At 37.0% G+C, this 14,809-nt stretch overlaps 1 protein-coding gene across 4 annotated transcripts in view; it reads right to left on the bottom strand.

The window, feature by feature from the left end:
- PHKA1 (phosphorylase kinase regulatory subunit alpha 1) overlaps positions 1-14,809 on the bottom strand; it is a 108,949-nt gene that overhangs the window by 15,693 nt on the left and 78,447 nt on the right. For 2 of the 4 annotated variants that reach the window (XM_046673067.1, XM_046673069.1), the window contains 9 exons: positions 13,995-14,086; positions 13,285-13,424; positions 8,033-8,189; positions 7,490-7,569; positions 6,240-6,318; positions 5,970-6,099; positions 3,434-3,535; positions 2,412-2,527; positions 2,246-2,284 (listed from right to left, as the gene is read on the bottom strand). In XM_046673067.1, coding sequence (XP_046529023.1) covers positions 2,246-2,284; positions 2,412-2,527; positions 3,434-3,535; positions 5,970-6,099; positions 6,240-6,318; positions 7,490-7,569; positions 8,033-8,189; positions 13,285-13,424; positions 13,995-14,086 — 935 coding nt within the window. The remainder of the gene's footprint in view (positions 1-2,245; positions 2,285-2,411; positions 2,528-3,433; positions 3,536-5,969; positions 6,100-6,239; positions 6,319-7,489; positions 7,570-8,032; positions 8,190-13,284; positions 13,425-13,994; positions 14,087-14,809) is intronic. The other 2 variants (XM_046673068.1, XM_046673070.1) reach the window with 1 other exon arrangement.

Genomic DNA, 14,809 nt, shown 5'->3' with positions numbered 1-14,809 from the left:
ACTGTATTTCCAGTGCCTGGCATACAATTGGCACTCAATTAATATTTACTAAATGAATTAATAATCAGAAGAATAGCTAATCCAGTGGTTTTCAAACTTAAAAGTGCATCAGAATCACCTAGAAAGCTTATTAAAAACACAGATTGCTGGGTCTCATCCCAGCCTTTCTGATTCAGTAGGCCTAGGGTAGGGACCACGATTTTACATTTCTAAGAAGTTCCCAGGGATGCTGATGCTGTCCAGTAGAGTCCCTGGCACATAGTAGGCATGCAATTAATTATATTAGTTGAAAGAATAAATGAATAAGCAGATACTTAACAAATACTTATTAAATTGAATTTTGTTTTCTGAAATGGAAAAAGAGGTTGGAGTTGAATCCCCCTTCCCTGCCTTCTTGGGAAAGAAATGGAAGATTTCACTCTCACACATGAAACTGATTTATACTTATTTTAGTTCCTGATTCATTGTGTCTTTCTTTTCAATCAGTCTATGTCATGATTTAAATAACAGCCTATTCAAAGCACTTGTGAATGGTATGTAATACAAGATAACAGCAGTTACCAGAAAAGACAGTGACATCAAATCTACAGCCAGGGGATGACCACCATTTGGACTATGAAAAAATTTTGAGAAAATAAAATCTTAAAAGGGATGGGACAAGGCAACCATTATTTGTGTTTTTAAAAGTTATCAGTACAGTAAAATTACAGGCTATTCAAGTAACTAGCCAGCATGTCGTCATTTAAAAAGCTGATGAAATAGCCTTACTCTAGAAGTCATGGTAAAGGGTAAAATAAATAAACCTATCTTCAAAAATATTTTTCCCATAATCAGAAAAGAGGGCATTGGTGAGTGGTAGAGAAAAGGGCTTAGAAGAAAAAAAAATACCCGACAGGCAGGTGAGAATGGAAATCAACATTTAGAAATAAGAAAGTAATGAAAATGTAGGGCTCTCAATCTTCTAAATTACAGTCCTAATGATTTTGGCTTTCTTGAACTCCTATAGGTAAGTAGATATGTAAAAAAAGAACTAAGTGATATAGCTGGGTAGATCAAGTCTTTAATATCATATTAATCTAGCTGGGAACATGGACTTCAAGTTCTAAATATATAATGAGCTTGTAAGTAATACTGCGTGACTATAAACAACTATAAAATGTTTAGTCAATCACTCTCAAACAAAACAAGGACTGTTTACCAACAACATCAGTTTAACTCTTCAGTATTAAATGTAGTTCTTTCACTTTTCAGATAGGAAAATGTTCAGATTACCCAAATTATCTGGGAAAAAATCTGTAAAGTGAACATTTGTCTATCACAAGGCTCTTTCTTATTCCATTCTGTTCTTGTCCTTTCAAGGCTATCTGATAAGTATACTTAAATTAAGTGTACTTCAAATTAATCTTCAAGCATTGGCTCATTTTTTCCTAAATGGTTTCTAACTCTTAAAAAACAAAACAAAACAAAACAAAAACAAAATTTCCATTTCACTTCCCCTTTTCTGGATGTGCTTTAATACTCTATAAGCTAGCATAAATCTATTTTGAAAGTAGGAGTAGTAGTTTTAATAAATTTTTCATAAAAAGCGCTATTAGGAGAGACCGAATCAATACCTTCTCAACTTGGAGACTGTGAAATCACATGATTTCCCAGAGTTTTGAAAGAAGCTATGGAAGTTTGTGTTAACTATTTCTTTGTATAACATAATAATTCATCTATTCTCATCTGCCGGGGAAAATGAGTAAGAGGCTACAATATGATGTTTGGTGACTCTCACGAACTCTCCGACTGATTTGGATGTTTTTCTTCTATGAGTCCACAATATCTTCCATATACCTCTATCACGACAATGATAAAAACCTAATTTCGAGACAACACCTGAAAATAGATTTTTTAAAAAAGGCCCTCATCTAATCTGGTGTTCTCTCTAGTAGCTGTTCTTAAAAGTAAAAAACCTAAGTCTAGTTTCATAATGAAAATTAATTCCAAAATTACATGTTAATCCTAACAAGAGGAACCCAGGGTTTCAATTTCTTACTATCAGAAACAAATTACTTTCCTCCTAAAATCAGCAAAATAGGTCGGTCCAGAAAAAGGAAAGATATCTACAAAATGATTTCTATAAAGGAGAATCAAACAAGCTGCTCTGTGGCTTATCTTATTTGTAAAAAGGCCATGAGCTCATGCATGTTATACAGAACTAAAGGCAGGTTAAACTATGTTAAAGGATCCCTAGTTGTTTCACCTGACTCTCAGTTGAGATAGACAGTCTACGAAATTCCACCTGAAAAATAAATGGCTCAAATTAAACTCAGGACATGAAAAAAAATACACGATCCCAGTAAAGTCTGATTCCAAAAGAATGCTCTTACATGACACTATCCCAGCTAATCTCCCAAGTAGTATCTCACCTGCTTTATCTCACTTTTCAACTGCATGATCCCAGTTCGTTCCGTTTTGGTTGCTCCAACAGCACCAATCTCATGTATAGAAATAGCAGGGCTGACATTTGAATCAGTGGGACGAACTATATAGCATGACAGATTAAAGAGAAAGAGAGAAGATAATCAGGTTCAAATTCTTTTCTCCACCACATTTAGAAGACTTAGATTATGTCCTTCTTTTATGTTAAAAAACAAAAAACAAAAAACAAAAACCAACTATAGCCTTGCTATTCAAAGTGTGGTCCATGGACCAGCAACGTTAGCATCACCTAGGAGCTTGTTAGCAGAATCTTAGGCCCTACTCCAGACCTACTGAATCAGAGCCTGCATTTTAGCAAGATCCCCAGGTGATTATTATGCACAGTAAGGCTTGAGGAGCACTGCTTTATAGCTTGCTTTTACCACTCTAAGGTCTGCTATCCATCTATCTGACACTATATATTTATCCTAGCTTAAAAGTTGAGCATGAGAGATAATCCTTTTCAGTTGCTCTGATGTTTTAGGAACTCGATACCAAATGCCACTGCTAAGCCATCAAGTGCAGGTGGAAGATTAATTTGTGACAGACTCCTAAACGTATTTGAATTTAAAGGTGAAAGGATACATTAGATGTACTATAGCAGCTACACACGTACACACCACTGTAAGGGCTATTGAATTATTGCCAATTGGATGGAATACAAGAAAGTTTCAGATGATATGGGTTGTTGTACTAGAGACTTACAATAATGTAAAGGAATAGATAAAACAGTTCAAAATAAAACATGATAGTAATCCATTTAGTTGATATATCATTTAAGGGAAAAAATGAGACATACAGTGATTTCTAAATCTTATTCCAGAAGACAGCTTTACTTTTAACTGTTTCACATATTGGGATTTTATTTATTTGGGGGAAAAGATTCCTCTGATAAAAGAAAGACATTTTAAAATCAATGAGACACTTAAAACAAACACTCTGAAATGGAAATGCAGTTACTCAACCTTACCACTTCGTTCCACTCCAAACTCCTTGCCACTGAGAATGTGATGCAGGAGGTTCTTCATGGCTGAAGGACTGAGATTCATCAGGCCATCCGTGGCTTCCTCAGCTAGTCAGCAGAAATGTTACGACAGAGGGATTTCTAAATGGCCTGCCATACTTGCCCTATTTTTTCTCTATTTCCTTTCTTGCTTAGAATTTCTGAGTCATTTGATTGGAAGAATAAAATTACAAAATAAATTTCTAGCACCATACTGCCTAGGTATTCATACTGCAATAGATTCTTAATAATATAAGGACTGACTATCCAGTTTATTGATTAACCAGGTCCTTGATTTCTTCTTTATCCCACTTCCACACCATTAGGGTACTCAGAATCTTTATTTGAAGGTGGGAAAATGAAAGGAGAACAATGGAACTGGAAGACAGTCAGAGAAAGGCAATGAATGTATATATGCAGATGAACTAAAATGATCAAAACTTCTCAGCTGGGAAACACAGAGACTTAAAAGAGAATAGATATGAATTCAAAAAATTATGAAGAATATGAAGAAGATAACTTGAACTTCTTCATCAGCATCAGACACTTAAGAGTCTACTACATGTAGGTCATGATTTTAAGCAATGTTAGTACAAACAGGTATGACATGGCACTTGATTTTGAGAGGCTGACCAACTATTTGGGAGAGATTGGACATGTAAACAAGATAACGATAAAACATGGCTATACTAAGTGCTAAATGAGAGGTACAGACAATAAATGCTTTAGAAATCAGAGGAGACATTAAACTTCAAGGATGGGTATTGATAAAATTAGTGGAAAGTACTGTTGAAATAGGAAGTAGAGGCCAGACTGTTGAGGGTCTTGAATATCAGACCCAGGGATCTTGACTTTATCCTATAAGAAATAAAGAGCCATGGTTTTGATGAATCCATATGAAGAAAATCCATAATAGGCAATTAAGGAAAAGTGAAGAATGTTTGGGGGTTTATTCCTCTTTGAGGTTTATTGTTGAATAATCAGACCCTCATAAAACATCCCTTGATATCATAGCTAGAGAAAATATATGTATATATATATTCTATAATCTATAACATTGTACTGAACTGGAAATCATTTGGAATCAGGCAGACTTGGACTCAAATTCTACTATTTATTAGCTATGTAACTTTGGACAAGTTATAAAACCCCTCTAAGTTTCAGTTTCCTTATCGGTAAAAGTGGGACAAAAATACCTTCTCCGGAGAGTTGTTGTAAGGATTAAATGAGATAATGTATGTAAATATAAAGCAAAAAGCACAGTGTCTGGCATACGGTAGGTATAAAATAATCATTAGCTCTCTCCCTTTAAGGGTTATTTAGATATAAATTACTTCATGTAATTTAGGTTAGACTTAAACCAATAAATTTAGCTACTTGTTAACAGCTCAATTTAAAGTCTTTTGGGGAAATTTAACTGAAACAATGGCTAAAATTGAGTTTTGCAACTGTGATTTTATTTAATTTTTTTGCTGAGGAATATTTGCCCTGAGCTAACATCCATGCCAATCCTCCTCTATTTTTTAGTGTGTGGGCCACCAGCACAACATGGTCACTAAGAGAGTGGTACGGTCTGCTCCCGGGAACTGAACCCAGGCCGCTGAAGTGGAACGTGCCAAACTTAACCACTAGGCCACCAGGGTTGGCCCTGATTTTATTTTTGTATGCAATTCCTATCTCTATTATTCCGCCATTCTTGTTGAAATCAAACAACACCAACGGAAAAAATAGTCATGGCATGGGGGTTCCTTCCCCTGCAACACAATTCTATGCTACAGCTTCCACAGGCTCCAGCTATTCTTCTAACTAAAACTGTTATCTTGCCAAATATACCTATAGTTAATTTCAAAGAGTCCTGTCAGATAAATATTAATAGAAATATAATTTTCCTTTATTTGATCCTGATGTTGACTAGACAGAATACTGACACTATGATCAAACTGATAATGATGACTCAATCTGGTATCCAGAAGCTTCACTGCCTGAATCAGAATTGAACCCAGTCTGTCACACTCAAGTTCAGTGCCTGCTCTGGATCACTCTAGGAGTCAGAAGGAATGTAATTTGGAGTACAGAGCCCCCAAGAGGTGGAATTTTGAATCTGCAGAACTAATATATAAATTTGTCATAATATCAGTCCCTGACTTGTATAAATAGAGATTGACTAACACAGGAACAAGATTGCTATATGCAGCTTCTAAGCTACTTACAAAAATGTTTTAGCTTTCTTTCCCTCCTAATCCAAAACTCAAAAGACCTACATTAAAAGTGAATTCTGCTTGGCGGCCCAGTGTTTCGTTAGTTCGAATCCTGGGTGCGGACATGGCACTGCTCATCAGACCACGCTGAGGCAGCGTCCCACATGCCACAACTAGAAGAACCCACAACGAAGAATACACAACTACGTACCGGGGGGCTTTGGGGAGAAAAAGGAAAAAAAAATAAAATCTTTAAAAAAAAAAAAAAAGTGAATTCTGCTTAAAATAGTTACTAAGTCGAATACCTGAACATCGAAGGGAGTGGGCCAGTTCTGTTGCCATAACTTGTATGATCAGTCCAATTCGAAGTCGAAACATTTCAGCAAAGAGGCCAGGTTGAGTTCGCATATACATGGCTAGATATACCATTATTTCCTGTGCATGGAATGGATACAGAAAAAAATTATGGCCTAGGTCTCACAAGGCCTATCTTGTGGTCTTTGGAAACTGCCAGATCAACTGAAAACAAACTTTAACATATCAATCACCAGATTAGGCTCTATAATTCTGCTCACCTGTGTAAGGATTGAAATGTTCATGTCCCCCTCACTGGCTTCATCTATCAGCCGAGTAAGTACTTCATAGGGCAGAGGTCTGAGGAAGAAGACAGTGAAGAAAGACAAAATTCTGCAACTACTTAAACCTAAATATCTTGAGGAAATAAAAAAGGTCCTCCCGAGCCCAAGTTACTGCCTCAGCATCTCATCATTACTGGCAGCATTCTGGTTCTTTCAGTTTTCAAAGTTTCAGCCTCCCCAAATCACTCTGGTTCATATCAACTCAGGAGAGCTCTGCTCTCTCCTCTCTAAACCTGGATTGCCCTTCTCCTTTAAAACTTTATTTTAAACTCACTCCATGATGTTCTTCCAGACTAGTCTTTCATGGTTAATTCTTAACATTTGACAAGCAACTATTATGGCCAGAAAGTAATAAACTAAATTTAAGCTATGCCTTTTGGAAGCCATTTTATTACTTTACAATCACACCTTACAGAGTTATATTGCTTTTCCATAGTTTCATCAGTTTACACACACACACACACTTCTGACTCTCCTGTTGATACTAAGCACTGTGGAGGCATGGGGCATGGACCATGCCATTGTTTTCTTTTGGACTGCCCACAGTAGTCACAAAATGGATCTAATTTGTGATAAAAGGTTCTTTTTGGCAGGAGCAAGGTGTTATGGGTTGAACTGTGTCCCCTCAAAGTTCACATGTTGAAATCTTAACCCCTAGTACTTTTGAAGATGGGGTTTTTACAGAGGTAATTAATTTAAAGTGAGGTCATCGGGTGGGCCCTAATCCAATATGACTGGTGCCCTTACATAAATGGGAAATTTGGACATGGAGACATACATAGAGGGAAGAAATGTGAAGAGACATAGGGAGAAAACAGCTATCTACAAGACGAGGAGAAAGGCCTGGAATAAAGTCCAGAATACAGCTGATTTTTTGTGGGTACTATTTCCAGTTGCCCTGTTTGTTTTGTTTTGTTTGAATGGGAGGTTTGGGAAAGCCAATAATTTAAAAAAATAACCAAAAAAAGCAAAATGCATTTGAGTACTACTGCCCATGAGTTTTCTCTTTCATTTACTCATGCCTTGTCATTATCAACATTCTCACACTGAGTAACTCTCACAGAAGCTCACACATAGAGGTCGTTATCATTCATTGACAGATTAGGGCAAGAAAATTGTGGTCAGTCCATACAGCTCCTTAAAGGCTCAGAGAAACTTGATCAAATCCAACCAAAAACCATACTCACGCAGAGATGGTCTTCTCTCGAGGTTCTGGAGGGAGCCCTACTGTCAAATGTTTCTGGTGGGAGAGAAGGTCTGTGCAGGCCTAAGAAGAGATAGCATAACAGCATAATCCTTCCCATAACACGTGAGACTTCCACAAAAATTACTCTTCTCAGCCTAGAAACCTTTCCTCTTCCTTAACTTAATGATAAACTTTCTTTCTCAGGAAATATCATGAAGATCAGAAAAGAGGGATTTATAGGAAGAAACGATGAGGTATTTTTATTTCCTAAGAGGCAGGACTTTTTAGCCTAGTGTAAATTCATTCTTAAGATCTAGAATTCTTATAGTTCATAACACCTCTATAAGTCTACAGTTTACATGCTTCAGTACTGTATATCTGACATTCACAAACAAAAAGCTAACTGAATATAAGCTTTATGTGGGAAAGATAACATCTCAAATAATTAGATGCTGTGGTTGCCTCAAAAAATAATTACAGAAACCAATTTTTAAAAAGCATCTCCATTTAGATTTGGTATAAATTCAAGAAGAATTTACAGTACCTCATCGAGTGCTTCCACCTTCTTCCTTAAGATTCCAGAGATGTATCGAATCAGGCCCCAGTGACGAATTTCTCCAACTTTGCCATATAGTTCAGTGAGCAGCTCTCTGACTGTTGCACTCCCTTCATCATACAATCCAGTGTCCCAGTCAGGTCCTCTGGAATGTTAAAGACAGGTCTACATTAATTATAAGTAAAGCTGCTGACAACAATCTTTTGTTTCAGTGTTATAATGGATATGCCTGTTTTTGACAGGTCTCTCTCATTAGGAAATGAATGTTATTTACTAAGAATCCTTGTAAAATTATGATTAATAGTCAGCCCAGAAAGCCAAACACCTAGATAAGTCTTAGTTTCATCTATGTTTTGACAAAATGCATTCTTTTACCCTCTTCACAGGCTTCAATATTGCTGAAAACAAAGTCTAAGATTTAATGTAACTATTGAAAGTTCTGAACGTATGCTACACTTAGGGAACTAACGAAGAAATAAGAAGGATATGTGCTTATTTTTAAAGGGACACATATACACTATTGCTGTAAAAATTACTACGTCAACTGTGAAGTACCATAAAAGATATATAAAGTACTATGAAATTGGAAATTTAATATATGATAAAGGTAGATTATTTATTAAATGATGTTAGGACAATCAAGTAGCCATCTGAAAAAATAGTTGGATCCATGCCTCACTCTGTACACCAGAATTCCCATTGTATCAAAGATTTAAATGTAAAAGTACTAGGAAAAATAAGGGATAACTATTTTATAACTTTGGAGGCAAGAGGACTTTTTAACTATGAGAAAGAAAGTGATCAAAGTTATCAGCAATAGGACTCCTCAACACTATGTGCCTCCTGATATGACACTGAGAAGAACTTAGCATCACTTCAAGCAGTATTCCTGCCCCAAATGCATAACCTGAATTTAATTATGAGAAAACATCAGATAAACCAAAATTTAGGGACATTCTGCAAAATAACTGGTCTATATTCTTTGAAAACATCAATAACATGAAAAATAAAGACTCAGGGACTGTTCTAGATTAAAGGAGACTAGTGACACACGAGAACTGAATAAAATGCATAATTTAGATTTTCTTTTGCTATAAAGACATTATTGGGACAACTGACAAATCTCAATAAGGTCTGTAGATTAGATAATAGTATTGTCTTAACATTAATTTTATGATTTTGGCAATTGTACTGTGCTTATCTAAAAGAATTTCTAGACTTTGGGAAATACACACTGAAGTATTTAGGGATAGAAGGGGATCATGTTTGTTACTTACTCTCAAATAGTTCGGAAAAATATATGTGTGTGATGGTGATGATGATGATGAGGTGAGAGAGGGGGAGAGAGAGAAAGAGAGAGATTAAAGCTCAGTGTAAACATCTAAGGGACTTGGATGAAGGATATCCAGAAATTTTTTTTGTACTATCCTTACAACTTTTCTGTAAGTTTGAAATAGTCAAAATAAAAATAAATACATAATGTGAAAAGAAGTGGTATGAGATCTCACACCCAGGGAAAAGGCTTTTTATTCCTAGAGATCATAGACAACTTCATGGAGGTGACAAATGAACTAGGCCTTGATGACCAACTAGAATTCCAATGAGGAGAGACGCAGTGTGGTAAAGGAGAGTAGTAGACCAGGCAGAGGAAAAAACATGAGCCAAGGTATGAAAGTAGTCACGTATAGGCTGTGCTTTGGATGTGATAAATGGCAGGCTGTTTTGGTGTGAGTATTCACATTGTGAGGGGGAAGCAAAGGTAGATAAAGGTTGAAAGTCAGATCATAGAGGATATAGACTTGGCCACTGATTCCCAATGGTAGTGGAGATGTTATAGGGAAAGGCAGGGGCTGAGGAGATGCAGATGATGACACAACTTCAAGTCTGAGTGACTGAAAAAAATGATACCATGAGCAGGGTCAGGAAGTAGTAGGTTTTTGGTAAAGACAGTGAATTTGATTTTAGACATGTTGAGTAAGAAGACATGTATAAAAATAAATTCCAAATAGATTAAAGACCTACATTTTTCAAAAAAAATTACTAAAGGTATTTAAAATATTTTTAAATTCTGGGAGGGAGAAGGTTCTTCCATGCATGACAAGAAAAACAGAAGCCAAAAAGGAAAATGTTGATAGATTTGACTATATAAAACCTAAACTTTTGCATAGAGAAAGCCATATAAACAAAGTTAAAAAGTAAGTTCTTTGGACAAAACATCTGCAACAAATATAACAAACAAAACAGCAATATCTAATATCAATAAGAAAAATATAAATAACTCAATAGAGAACAAAGGTTATAAACAGACAATTTACAGAAGGAATACTTTGTCAACAGACAAAGGAAACCCCACCTCCCAACTTCTACTCTTAAATCCGTGAAGGATATTGGGCATAATTCTGAGTATATAAAAACCCATGCAGCACATCACACATAATCTACTCAAGTGGTTTGATACTACCTGGAGTACTGGTTGTAGGGAGATTGCAGGGTTCAATCAGATGTTATGGTGAAGTTAGTACATATAGGATTAGATGAAGAAAACACATGTCTTAGGAGCAGAAGAGCTGCCGGTCAACCATGGGTCATCTGAATTGGTGGGAAAGTATGAGCTTTTCATGTATAACTTCCTTTGTTTGCCCATCTCAACTACCCTGCTGAATCTTCAGTTTCATTCAAACTACAGTCATTCTGTCCTTATCCCTTATCTCTTTTCACCTGTTCTCTTTTCATTACTGTGTATTTAGCATTGCACCTGGCACATAAGTACTCAACAATACTTGTTGAGTAAAGCGCCCTATCCCAAAGGAAAAAAGAAACAAAAATATCAAAATAATAAGACTCATGTCTTTTTTTTGACAGTAGCACATAACAAGCTTTATTGGATGGCACTTGGACAGGGTTGTACAAGAGGGGAAGTCTCTCACAGCATGAGACCTTATATAAACCGGTTTATATAAGGCACAGGTTCTAACACCTAGAAGGGGAGGAGGGCAAAGGGACTCCCAGGGGAGTGGGGAGGAGAGGGTTACACGTCTAGGTGATGTCCCTCAGTAGCACTGTGGGGAGTCTCTAGGTTAGAGAGCTCTGAATGGCAGCAGTGGTTTGGGGTACTAATGGCCCAGGGCTTATCTCCTGTTAGTAGAAGTGGAGTGGGTTTTGAGGAAGATGCAAAGCAGGCAAGCCCTAAATGGCTAAAAATATGTTTGGACTATTTTTAATATAATTGGACATGTAAAAATTTGACTTTGGTGCTGGCAGGCTTTTCAGCTGTCTTTTTCACTTATTCATTAAAAACCACAATCTGATATAAATGGCACGGGCTTTGGAGTCAGACAGACCAAGGGGACTTCATTACCACCTAGAGGGGATGAAAGTCCCAGACCCCTACTTGGCCTTCTTTGACACTACCCTGGCAGTGGGGAAACTGGAACAGTGCCTGCCTAGTTACAAGTGGGTAAGAGTGGAAATCTGGGCTTCCTGCTCAGCCTTTGTTGATAGGGGTGGGGCCGCAGATTTTTCTATGGTGGAGTGTTACTGTCTAAAAGTTGTCTGTCTTGCTAGGCTGCCCTTTTCCTAGTCCTTTGTCTAGAGAGAACAGGTTTTCCTTAGGGCTTTTGTTGTCTGTGCCCATTGGCAATTTCAGGTTGCTGGCTTCTCCAGATCCCAATGCAGTCAACAGAGAAAACCTGGGGATCTCATCACCTTGTCCATTCCTTGGATCATGAGGTCCTTAGCCAGTCTGTTGTCTTCTCTCTATCTTTCAACATCTTGTTATGCTTGTTTTATAAATAACGTCCTCCTGTTCTTAGCAAGAGGAACAGAGAGAAATGCATCTACTCTATCTTGTCTGGAACCAGAAGTCCCACTGTGACTATGTTTAGAGAGTCCTTGTCTTTTAGAAATAATACTGAAATATTTAGGAATAAAATGATAAAACTCCTGGTATCTTCTTCAAAATAATCCAGGGGGAAGAGAGAGTGAGAATGTAGATGTGACAAGATTAACCATGTGTTTATAATTGTTCAGGCTGGGTGACGGGTCCAAAAGTGTTCATTATACTATTCTCTCTACTTTTGTATAAGTTTGAACATTTCTATCATAAAAAGTAAAAAAAGAAGTTACCCTTCCTCCTCTGTGGAGGATGGACTTGAGAACAAGATGGAAATAGGAAGATTTGTTAGGAAGCTGTAGCAACAGTCCTGGTGAGAGACAAAGGCCTGAACGAAGGTAGCAATACTAGAGATGCAGAAGATAAAATACTGAGAGGTAAAACTGCACACATTTGGTGATTAACGGGATATGGGGAGAAGTAGGTGTTGGTTCCAGAAATGGAGATGGAGAATTTCATGGAGTCTGACTTCATTTTTGACGTTTGGCTGCCGACCACTTTCAAGTCCTATCACTGCTCTTTCCCTTCCAGCCTACATCTGGGCAAGGTGATAAGAAAGTCTGTGTTCCTTTCTTTGGTGCCAGTGAGAATCCTGACTTCAGCCTCACCTCTTAATCATAATAAAATACCAAATCTAGCCTCCTTCCCCTGCTCACTCAGCCTTTTTTGGACCAACTTAGGAGCCTGTTCCTCTCTCCATAAAGTCTTATTATGTGAGTAATAAACATCTCACACCTTTTCATATGTGTGGCATCATCAGTCTCAACGCCCAAATTAAATTTAGGGAAGAGGGGGTCCATCTTGCCTCTTCAGTGTGATGACAACATGAATAAATGAGGAAGAATGGGTTCTTTTTGTAGGGGTATACGGGGGACAGGAGAGAGGAGTTCAATTCAGGCATACTGAGTTTGAGGTACTTGGAAATACTGTACCTAGCAGGGTGCCTGACATACAGCAAACACTAAAAAATGCTAGTTTCTTTTTCTTGTAAGCCTCTATATTCCTACTTCTTTTGAGTTAATAATTTATTTAACTGTAGATTTTACCAAATAACGGAGGCTTAAAATGACCATAATAATGATAATAGTTATCAGTTATTGGGCACCTACTATGTACCAAGCATTGTATTAGAGACTTTGCAGATAATATATCTTGTTTAATCTTTACAAGAATTCTATGAGGTAGGCATAATCCAAATTTTATAAATGAGAACAATTGAGGCTTTGAACTTACACAGTGGGTAGGCTGCAAAACGGTATTCAAATCCAGATTAGTGAGACTCCAAAGCTGCGCTATATTTACTATGTTATACTTCCGTTCTATGTGAACATTAAAGTCGATTGCTTACTTCATAGTATACAGCATGTAGAGGATATCAGCTTGCTCCTGTAAGCTGGAGGTCTCCCTCAACTGTAAAACCAATGCTTTGAAATCCACCTCCCCGGACCGGTCTCTAGGAAGATGTATTTCTACACGAACAGAGGGAACCTTTAGTTTGAGAAAGGATGAAAAAAATTAAGTCCACAAGTGCTCAACTTAAATAATGCCTTAGAGTGTTGATCTTTTCACCTCTAAACTTTTCCATAAGAATTCCCTAAGTTTTGACGAAAAGTAAAGCAAAAACAAAGAAACCTTCAAGATGTTATGATACATCAATCTAGTTTTCTTAAAGCCTGGCTAGAAAAACTTGCCCATTTTAGGGGCTGGCCTTGTTGCCTAATGGTTAAATTTGTCATGCTCTGCTTCAGTGGCCTGGGTTCAGTTCCTGGGCATGGACCTACACCACTCGTTGGTGGCCATGCTGTGGCGGTGACCCACATACAAAATAGAGGAAGACTGGCATGGATGTTAGCTCAGGATAAATCCTCCTCAGCAAAAACCCCCCCCAAAAAACAAAAAAACTTTCCCATTTTAAAAGTGAATTAAAAGGGACATATATCTTCACCATTTTGCCTACCACCAGTTACTAGCAGAAACCATAATGGCTAGTTATATTATTTTCCATAAGGTTGGTAGTTTTGAAAAAAGCTAACAGAAATATCTCATGTCCAAGTTTACCTGGTCCTCTCGTGGATGATGAAGTGAGTCAAGTAAGTTGAATGAAGGCAGGGAAGCCTGAAATATCTTTGTAGGAAGATACATGTGAACATCTGCAAGAGGTTGACATTTATGGGAAAGATCAGATGATTAGGAGACTAATAAAAATGCACAGTTGACCTCAACAATGAAGTTATGTATGGGTCAGTTCTTTATAGAACAAGAATGAGAAACTTATCTTTTCTTGGTAATATCAAAGAAAAGAAATATCAATAATTTAAAGACTGATCAATCAATAAACATATTTTTTTTTCCTTTTTCTCCCTAAAGCCCCCCGGTACATAGTTGTATATTCTTCGTTGTGGGTCCTTCTAGTTGTGGAATAAACATATTTTGAATGGAATGTCTAGAATTGTAGCATCAGCTGGACATATAAGTTACAAAATTCTACAAATGTAATGAATACCACAATGGTGCTATCAATGATACTTTGATACAATACCACATACAACAGAAAGAACCCAGTTATATTTTATATTTTCTGGACTTTCCCAGGAGAATATCTGGCTGCTAGCAGTTGAATTTCGTTAAGAATAGATAAATGGATGATCCTATCTAGGGAATCAAAAAAATGTAGTGGCTAACCAACTTTGGCATATTCCTAAGATTTTTACTTACAGTTTATTGTTGAAATACTTACCAAAACCTCTGAGATTCTCTTGTCATTTTCACCATTTTACAGATACAGTAAGAGAACTACAGAACTCAAATAACTGTTCAAGCAAGTAAGTAGCAGAGCTGAGAATTAAGCTCAAGTTTCCTGATTCACAATCTAG

This window comes from Equus quagga, chromosome 10 (assembly GCF_021613505.1).
Source record: "Equus quagga isolate Etosha38 chromosome 10, UCLA_HA_Equagga_1.0, whole genome shotgun sequence".
Taxonomy (NCBI): Eukaryota; Metazoa; Chordata; class Mammalia; order Perissodactyla; family Equidae; genus Equus; species Equus quagga.
This window is presented reverse-complemented; position numbering and strand designations above follow the sequence as displayed.